Source organism: Arachis duranensis, chromosome 2 (assembly GCF_000817695.3).
Source record: "Arachis duranensis cultivar V14167 chromosome 2, aradu.V14167.gnm2.J7QH, whole genome shotgun sequence".
In the NCBI taxonomy this organism is placed as follows: domain Eukaryota; kingdom Viridiplantae; phylum Streptophyta; class Magnoliopsida; order Fabales; family Fabaceae; genus Arachis; species Arachis duranensis.
The window spans coordinates 8,983,393-8,993,111 of record NC_029773.3 but is presented as its reverse complement, the minus strand read 5'-3'; the positions used below and the strand labels follow the sequence as shown (position 1 = coordinate 8,993,111).

Genomic DNA, 9,719 nt, shown 5'->3' with positions numbered 1-9,719 from the left:
CGCTTCCTCCTCCGTCCCTCTTCCTATCTTCATCACTTCCTTTTCTCGGTCCGTAATTTTCTTCCCGTCGTTGACCCCTTTTTCTTTTTTTTTTCTTGTACTTGTTATTGCTTGTTGTTCTGTAATGGCTCTGATGATGTGATCAAAGTTTGTCACATCGAATCATTAATCTAAGTTAGCTAGCTAGCTATTTAATCCACTACAACAAGAATTTTCAAAATATTATATTTTTATATTCATCAAAAAAGCGCACTCACCAAAAATTTGATTGGTTCAATCTTATTATCCAATTAATTGAATTGTTTAAATGAGCCATGTTCAATTGTTCATGTTAATTGATTAGGTTCTCGATCCATGGTGAGCTTCGAAGATGTTCCAGGAGGGAAGGGGTGTAAAAATGGATAGTTCTTCTGGATATGAGGAGGACGGGGAGGAGAGCATGGAGGAGTACTTGACGCAGCCGGCGGAGAAGAAGCAGCGGCTATCGGCGGAGCAAGTTGAGTTCTCGGAGGAACGACCCAAACAAATTTTAGGATTAGGGCAGCACTCAAAACGACGTCGTTTTGAGTGAGAGGGACTTATGTGTCCCATTTTCAAAAGTTTCATCCCACTAACGTGCCACGTGGGAACGCCGTTGAGCCAGGTAAGCAGAGGGGGAGCCAGGCCAGCCTTTTCCGGCGGGTCTGGCGGTGAGTTATGGACGGAGGGATTGATCCGTCTGATTTTCAAAGACGTCAGAGATTTAAATGTATTTTTCAATGGTCAGGGACAAAAATGTCCGCGGGTTAAAAAGTCAGGGACTAATTTGTCATTTTCTCAATTTTTTATAAAACACAGAAAATAAAGAGTGTCACCAAACAAATGCACCTTTCATTTGTATAAAACACAGACTTTTGTTTAGTTTGCCAAAGGATGGCGAGCAACACTTTAGTCTAGAATCTCAGAAGGAATTTAATAATCCCAATTAATCCAAAATAATAATAATAATATATCCAATTTTATTCCTAGTTTCTTATGTTTCTAATGCATAAAAGCATGAGAAGAACATAAAATAAAAACAAAAAACTAATCAATCGAGTTCTTACCACCACTTGAATACCTCAAAACATTGTCTTATTCGGCATCTTGTTTGGGGTTGTGTTTGAGAGAGGACTTTGAATTTTCTGTTGGAATTGCTTTGCTTCATTTTGGTGTCATGATTGGGTTAAGATTGAACCTCTTAACTCCTTTGTTACTTGTGCAAATATTCATGAGACTGAATTTACGTGTTGATGATGTTTGGTTCGATAATTGGTGATTTTTGTCAACTTGTTAGACAGATTTACCACACATGTCATACTAAAAATAGTAAAATCTTTATTAAATCAATGATTTTTCTCTTCTAAATTCATTGGCACTTCAAATACAATGTACATATAGTGTTGTAAGGTTCAAAATCAAAAACATTAATACTAATTGTTTAAATATTGACAATAGTGAATATTGGTATATAGTTGCTTGATTGGCGTATAAATTGAAACAAAAATGTTATATATACACACAAATCAATTATCAAACCAACTATTGTGTATTTGTGTTATTTAATTTATTTTTAATATATATTTTACACTATAGTTGATTTTTTGTGATTTTTTGTGAATTCCTAACATGCTCTATTTTAATTAACCAGCTTGGGTTGATCGAGTGCTCAACTCACTCGATCGCTTAAACAAGTGTCAGGAATTTGAATTCATGCAGCAACTCATTGGCCAGTGGCAGACCCTTAAATGGAGCTCAGATCCGCAATGGATGAGTTTTTGACCTGTTGGATTAGGGAATACCGTAAGCAACAAAAAAATATATATTTTTTAATTAAAAAATAGAAATTTAATTTTTGAACTAAAATAAATTTTTTACTTTTTTTAATAGTACGTTATTATATTGGAATCTAAAGATATTTTAGTCAAAACTTAGGTAATTGAATGAGATTGTTAAAAAAAGGTTAAATCTTGTAGATAAAAGAAAAAAGAATAAAAAAAATTCAACAGGCTAAACTGGTAAGTTATTTATTTTTCGTGCCAACCCGTATAATTACGGATTAATAAGGTGAAGTCCATTAAACATTTTATTTTCAATGACTTAATTTTAGAAAAAAAAAAATGTACCACTCATTTAAAGTGATTAAACAAACTAATCCGACAAACTCGACTATTTTAATGACCTTATCTGATACATCAAAATTAAATTCGATTCTCTCAGGTAAATATCTCTCTCGTGCCAACGGGTGCAAAATATATTTGTAACACTTTCGTTTTCACCTTGTTGCTTTGATATATGCGTGAGAGTAACTTATCATCTTTGAAAATCCTCTTTCTTTTCTCATTGTTTGTTTTATGCGCATTGCAAAATTCCTCGGACAATGACCTCAAACCTTTTTCCCCTGCACTTTTTTTTAATTACATCAAGAATACCTAATAATTATTCTAGATTAGTAGAGTTGCTATCTCCTATCAATCAGTTTTATGGAAGTAGGACAGTGTGTCACATTATTGCACACATGATGACTCAAACTTTGATTGATTCTGTTTCAAACGACAAAAGGAAAGAACTGTTATATTCAGTCTGTCTCAGTCCAAAACCCGGGCCTTGTGCATGGCAGGACATCCCAGCAATGCCAAGGTGGCACCTACTTCCCCCTACCCTAGTATAAAATATTTTAATAGTATAATAATATAAACATTTTAAGTTTTATATATTTAATATATTGAAAATATAATATCTTTCTAATAATTCAATAAAAAATGTCTTTAAAACATATGTTAGCAAGATCTATATAAAAATTAAAAGGTACATTACAATATTTTCTAAAATTTAATGCTTGGTATAATAAATTAATAATATTACAGTGCTCACGGTAAGAAATCATGCATAATGCAGAAGTTTTATGTGCTTTTCATTTCATTGTTTATAAATAGATTTAACTTCTATTCATTATAAATAGAAAAATATTTTATATATTATTATACTATCAGTTATTTTTCGCATATACGATGACAATATAAAACAACTTTACAATATTAATTGATATAAATTTAAAAAGTATCTTATGATACAAATTAACTTGCAACAATAACAATTATCATTGTAATTTATTTTCTTAAAATCTTTATTAATCAGAGGTTCACGGTAAATTAGTACATAAAAATTATTAAATTATTCTACTGTAATATGGGTGTGTAGAAACCATAATTTCTTTTTTGTTGCATTTAATGCCAACAGGGTTTCAGAGTTTTCAGGGCTCAAAGTTGCAACTTCATAACAAAAATCAAGAACATTAAAGAAATAATTGCAGGCTTTTTTCAACTAAAAAATGAATATAAGTACATTTCCTGCTATGGAACTAAAGTAAAAACATAATATTTATTTACATAATAGAATTTATATGTCAAACTACTTAGAACCCCCTGATAATGTAAAGGCCCTTCTAAGCCAACCAACCAACCAAGAAATATGCCAAAATAGCAGTGCCAACTAGTTCAAAATTGTAGGCCTAATGCATCCCAATTTGCACTATCACCAACTGTTTTGTCTATTCCTACAACACAGAGAAATGTAGTAACCACCAATCATATGTGCAAGAGTGAATTTTTCAAATAAGTACCTCAACTACATTGCCACGTCTGAAACAAAATCTTCTGTGCCTTCAAAATTACCCTGCATCCCAAATGCATGCACGAGACCAGGAAAGGTAACAAAACCCCTCATCTACTGCACTTTGAGCTTGAAGCAACATCAGCAAGTCCTCCAAGGGGATTCTATAGAACTAATTCTATTTTTGGTGTACAACACAGTTTATTTTCTTAATACTTTAGCTCAGATAGTTGGCTGGGGCATGAGCTTAAAATTGAAGGAACATTTCTCCCACAAACTGGAGAAGATTTTTTACCACTCCCAGCAGAAGAATTATCAGTTTGTTGCGATTGAGAAGTGTTCACCGATGAAGTGTTCATCGATGAACTAACTTTCCTTCCCTCTGGATTTGGCTTCACATTGCCCCCATTAGGTGGAGTGCCTGCAACTGTTGTAGACACAGGTCGGTTGTTACTGATTAGTTGCCCTTGCGGTGGCAGGGGGGTTGTGTAATCTCCCCCAAATGAAATTTGCATACGACCCTGTGAAATTCTTCCTTGCTCCTGAGAATAACTTTTGAGGTTTGGAGCATTAGATGTTATAACAGGTGCATGATGAAGATGAGAATCCATGGTTCTTCCTGAGCTCCTAGAGTTAGAAGCTTGGGTAGAACTTTTGCTTTGAGTTTGTGTGAAAACAGGGATATCATTGGCAAACTTTGTAGCCGAATTGATATTGGTGGATGGTGCTTTATACCAAGTAGCCATAGCAGGCTGCTGCTGTGACTGTTGAATACCATACTGCTTCTGAAGGTGAAGCAATGATGGCTCTTGAGAACTTGAGGCATTACTAGAAAGAGGCGCACTTGTTATTGCAGTTGAAGACACACTTGTTACTGAACTTGAAGCAACAGTGCAATTAGGCCAGTTTCCGTTTGAAGGAGAAAACATAAAGTTAACATTCTTTGATGAATTATCAAAAACAAGAGTTGTTGGTCCATAATTGGTTGATGATTTTCCATGAGTGATTTTCTTCTCATCTTCTTGATGGGAAGAACTACCTCCACTCTTCCCTTCAGTTATTGAATAAGGCCTTTGCTGAGTAGAATGAGGTGTGCTTGCAGCTTGATATCCTTGCCATGAAATATCAGGCAGGCTATGAAATATCACGGGGTTCTGTCCCACAGCTGAGAAGTTAAGGTTTGAAGGAACGTTTGTCCCATTATATGCACCAAATGATATTGCAAATGCTTGAGATGGTGTAGTCTCCACTCCGCCTTTAGAAGCCTGTTGCTGTTGTTGCTTGTCACTGATATTCCGACTGTTTCCACCAACATTGTCTGAAATTACAGATGGCCGGAAAGATAAGTTCACTGGCTGAGCTGGAATTGTGAAGTTGTGTCCATGCACGTTCTTTTGTGGGTAAGATTTTCGATTCACAACAGATGAGGCATTGTCTCTGTTAACCTCAGTTTCATGCTTGAGATGGTGGGACAGCGAGGCGTGTTGCTTTTGTGACTGTTGTGATTGCATAGGTGGAGAGGTCAAAATGCTATTGCCATTAAACTGTGCACCCTGTGACTGCTTATATGATGATGAACTGCTCGATGTGCTTGGATTGGGATAACTTGGTGGAACCAGTACTTGTGAATGAGGGTGCTGTTGTGGATGCTGAGGAGGATGAATTGATTGAGAAGAGTAGCAAGTCCCATTGAGTATTTGTGGTGCCTGTGCAGGGTTTGCACCTCTGATTGCTGCATTAGCCCCAGCCAATGAGGTCGAATACGGGAATGAGTAACCATTATTTTGAACTATTGTCACATACGGAGTATCACTGGTTGAAAAATTTGGGTAGCTAAAGCTCATTGAAGCTGCTACCGCTGGCAAAGTTGAAGAGGTAGCAAGAGATCTAGCACCTGAACTATGGGACTTATATGACAAAGCACCGGTGGTGGAATTTAAACCTGCCTGACTTGTAGCTGCTGCTACTGATGCCTGATGCTGACCCGGAGGAAGTAAATAAGCAGGAGCATGCTACATTCAAAGTTAAAGCACGCAACTTTTCAAGATAAGGGTTACTTGTGCAATCAGTAAAATAGATAACATCATATTTTTGAACTGTATTGAAGCAATTGGAAGACAAGTGCATACCACTAGATTGCTAGTTGAGCCAGGATGTGAACCTTGCTGGAGCATGAGCTGCATCCTTTGTGTTGAATCCGTTGCATTGGCATTATTAGAACTTTTAACTGCCGTAAGACTAGAATCACTTGTGGTAGATGACCCTTTCCCCTGTACTGCATGGTGTTTCTGAGATTGCTTCCCAATAACCAAACTTTCTGCCGAGGGATTGTTGGGCTTTGTGCCACACAGCGAAGCAGAGCCAATAGATGGTGCCAAAAGGGCGTTCATCTTTGTGAACTGCTGGTGTAAGAAGATGTTACGAGCAATGTAATGATGGGTTGCACATCTCTTTGGTTGTGGCTGAGAAGGAACTTCCTTCACATGCTGCAGGTTTGAATTTTGAAGGAATTATGTACTATACTCCATATAAATAGGAATGATATTGGTATATGAGAAACTATAAGAATAAAAAGAAAACATATGACTAGAAGAACAAATTCTGTGACAAAACCTAATACCTCAAACTTTGTCGATGATCCTGTGGCTTTGTCCATCTTAAAAACTGTCTCTGAAGGCATTGTGCATCTGGCAATCATAGTTATTTACCTTTAGAAAAGTGACATTATTGTTTTAACCAAACATTAAGTAAAATTTGACTACAGAATGAACAAAAGGATTTAATTCTAGAGAAGTAATGATCTGATACCCAACGGAAGAGAGATTGTTTGGATGACCCAATCCAGCAGTTGATAGAGGCATTGAGCTATATTGAGCTGAAGAGAAGGCATTAAGAGACTTCTATTCAATAAATAGGCTAGAATGAGAGTGAACATATACTGTAATCACATATTAAGTCACAATAAAATAAAATAAAAAATTTACCAGTTTTCTCAACTTTGGGATTTGATAATCTAGTATATTTTTCCTTATTACTATTCTGCTCTTCTAACTTAATGCTTGGACTTGTATCATTAACATTGTTTGGCTTCTCCAAATCATGTTTTAGCACATCACATCTTTCTCTAAGTGTGACCTTTTTTGCCTCTTCTGTTTCATCTGCAGTTTTTTCTCTCTTAAATGTTTTTTCCATGTCTTCAACCTTCGCACTGCTATCTTCTCTCTTCTGCTTCAGCAATTGGGACAAGTTGAAGCATGAGCCAAAGGAAAAAATTAACAGAAATAATTTAGATTCAGTATCACAAGGCAACCATCTTACCTTTTCCAAATTCAGTGCCCAAGGTTTAGTCTCTGGTATGACATCACCCTTTGATAAGTCATCTCCTTCAGGGGATGGCATCACAGGAGGAGGAGCCTGTTCAAAAGGCACTTTATCTTCAGATATTTGACAGCAAAAACCAAGGGAAACAGTATAATCGGAATGAATGCTAACACGAAAAGGATCCTCACCATCAGATCAATCTCAAACTTGCCTACTCTTTGGCCACTGGTCCCCGGAACAGTAGGTACCCTAAAAAAATTCAGGAACAAGGAAATGGGATCAACAATCACTTATTCCAATTATCATATTCAGCTATATCAACTAATCCTTTTTCCACTAAGTGAAATCAACCACATGAATCAAACATTGCCATTGCTTCCTATCATAAACCATGTACCAAAAAGAAAAATCAATAACAAGGAAAAAGAAAAAGAAATTATTGTTCATTGGTGCTCACACTTTAGTTGAAGCTGAATTCTGTTTCTCAACATCCAGCTCGGTGAGCCACTTCGGCTTTTCCCTCACAGGGGAGGCTGATCTTCCATCAGTGAAAACACCACTTCCGGCACCTGAATTCTTATCTTCCCCTATGACATCATTTGGAGCCTCTGATGATCCACTTTCGTTAACAACTGCATTACCACCGTGACAATGAACACTTGCAGATTGCTCAGTTTGAACACTAACCAACTCTGCTGTTGTTGAATTACAAGGTACTAAAGCATGAGAACTGTTGCACTCGTCCACTTTCTTTTTATCTGGTAATGAAATTCCAATTCAAATTTTCAGGTAAAAAGAATAATAAAAACATAAAAGATCAAAAGATTTAGGAAAATAATTCTAAGATCAAACCTACCTGCATCCTTAGAAGACGACGTGTCGTTTTTCTTGGAAGTCCTCAAACCGTAAAGAAGCTCAGCTATTTCAATCTCAATATCTGATGATTGCGATTTCAATGTCTCAGAAGAATCACCAATCGCTTTCTGCAACATAATATAACATACGCCTCAAAACTTCACTTTTTCTTCTCTTTTTTTCTTTTCCAGAAAAATCAAACAGATTGAAAATGAAAAATGAAAAATGAAAATTAAGAAGCTTCCGCTGACCATCTTTTTCTTCCCAGAAACACTCGAAGAAGAAGGAGATGCTGGCTCAACCGGAGAATTCGACTGTTGCCGGAAATTCCGGTCGCCGCCGCCGCCGCTTGCAGAGACACAATTTTCGTTCGATCTTTTCACAGATGCTACAGGCACGCAACAAATGAAAAAAAATACAAATACAATATAAAAACACTAAGCGAGTGAAAAATCGAAAACGAAGAGTTAGTTAATAGTTATTCTAAGAACCTGAACGAGCTTTCCTCGGAACCGCGACGCCGATCATCTCGTCCGTGACCTTTAGCGTCGGCGGCGGAACGAAGCTCCGGCGAAGAATTTGATCGGAGGCGGCGAACGACGACGTCGTATTGACGGAACCTGTCGCAGTAGCTCCGGCGTCTTGCTGTACTATGTCGTCGTCCTGCTCGTTTCCGACGCTCTCTTCGGTGCTGTGCTCGTCGCCTTCCTCCCTGCGCGATTGAGAGCTTCTCAATCTCTTGCTCCTCCCTCTCTTGTTCACACCTTCCTCTGCGAAAAACGAACAGTAAAACCACTTCGAGAACGAACAACACAGAAACAAGAATAAGAAGAAGGCGAAGCTGAAGATGATGATGAAGGAGACTAAGATCCTGGTGTTGATACCTGAGGACTCCCTGAGAGCGATGGTTCGGTGCCTACTGCGTCTGTGGAAACCGTTGCCGGCGGCGGTGGAAGACGCCATGGCTGATCTCTTCGATTCTCTAGTTCTCTCCATGAGTATACTTCTTCTCTCATGTAATCAACCTCGCCGAGAAATATCTTCCAATTCACGGCGGCGCGTCGCCGGAATTTTACCTTTCACGGCGGCGATCGGCTGAGCTTCTTCTCCTCTCTCTCTTCTCTCTCTCTTCTATTCTCTCTCTGCTGTGTGGCTTCTTTCTATGAAAGTGTAGTGTAACATTTCTCTTCTCTTCTTTTCATTTTTAAAATCTAATTTTTTGTTTATTTTATTTAAATGGGAAATTATTGAATACTATAATAATCTGACCTTCTCCTTTTTCCATATTTTTTATTAGAAAAAAGTGAAATTGGATTTTCTTTTTGTCTGAAAAAGAGAAAATGGTTAAATGTTTCGCTTTCACGATTCATGCATCATGATGGCCTCGTTGCGAACGGCCAGGATCTGCTGATGAGAATATTGGCGCTCTCTATGCCATTGGATTATACTTTGATCCAACGGTGATCATTCGACGGTGCCAACATGGCAAGTGACGTTGCTGTCTGATAGAATATGGAATGCGAAATAAAGTGACCATGTCTTACTTTTTTTTATTTTATTAATTCATTATTTATAGATTGTTTTTCCTTTTTTATCTTCTATAAAATAAGATAGCAATTTATTGGATAAAATAAAATAATAATATTAGATATGAAAATTATTTAATATAATAATGATAATAAATGCTGTCTAATAATAATAATAGTTTGTCACATTTATTATTTATGATAACTATTTTGACTTATTAAAGCATACTAAAATTGAAGTAATTCACACATGTAATTATAAGAGTCAAAAGTCAAAACAACAATTAATGCAAGAATTTAATTTTATTGTAATTTATTAATAAAAATTTAATCAAATTAATTAAATTATCTAACAATTTTTAGATAGCAACTTCACATGAAATTGAC

General features: G+C 36.6%; 1 protein-coding gene across 2 annotated transcripts; it reads right to left on the bottom strand.

The window, feature by feature from the left end:
- Nucleotides 1-3,295: 3,295 nt before the first annotated feature.
- LOC107473369 (protein TIME FOR COFFEE) lies at nucleotides 3,296-8,985 on the bottom strand. 2 transcript variants are annotated; one of them, XM_021134954.2, is made up of 12 exons: nucleotides 8,691-8,985; nucleotides 8,298-8,601; nucleotides 8,058-8,194; nucleotides 7,808-7,934; nucleotides 7,409-7,709; nucleotides 7,140-7,200; nucleotides 6,949-7,044; nucleotides 6,615-6,855; nucleotides 6,439-6,505; nucleotides 6,251-6,317; nucleotides 5,760-6,116; nucleotides 3,296-5,642 (listed from the first exon to the last, which is right to left on the bottom strand). In XM_021134954.2, the coding sequence occupies exons 1-12, from the start codon at nucleotides 8,820-8,822 to the stop codon at nucleotides 3,840-3,842; spliced, it is 3,693 nt and encodes a 1,230-aa protein (XP_020990613.1). In that variant the 5' UTR covers nucleotides 8,823-8,985; the 3' UTR covers nucleotides 3,296-3,839. The 2 variants fall into 2 exon arrangements, with proteins under 2 accessions (XP_020990613.1, XP_015948397.1); XM_016092911.3 differs by having other exon boundaries at nucleotides 8,298-8,576.
- Nucleotides 8,986-9,719: the final 734 nt, after the last annotated feature.

Excerpts from the sequence above, each read along its gene's own strand:
- LOC107473369 (XM_021134954.2), bottom strand. The coding sequence starts at position 8,822 with ATGAGAGAAGAAGTATACTCATGGAGAGAACTAGAGAATCGAAGAGAT. Across the intron at positions 8,195-8,297 it reads TCCGAGGAAAGCTCGTTCAG|CATCTGTGAAAAGATCGAAC; the intron begins GTTCTTAGAATA and ends GCGTGCCTGTAG. Across the intron at positions 5,643-5,759 it reads GCTCAACTAGCAATCTAGTG|CATGCTCCTGCTTATTTACT; the intron begins GTATGCACTTGT and ends CTTTGAATGTAG.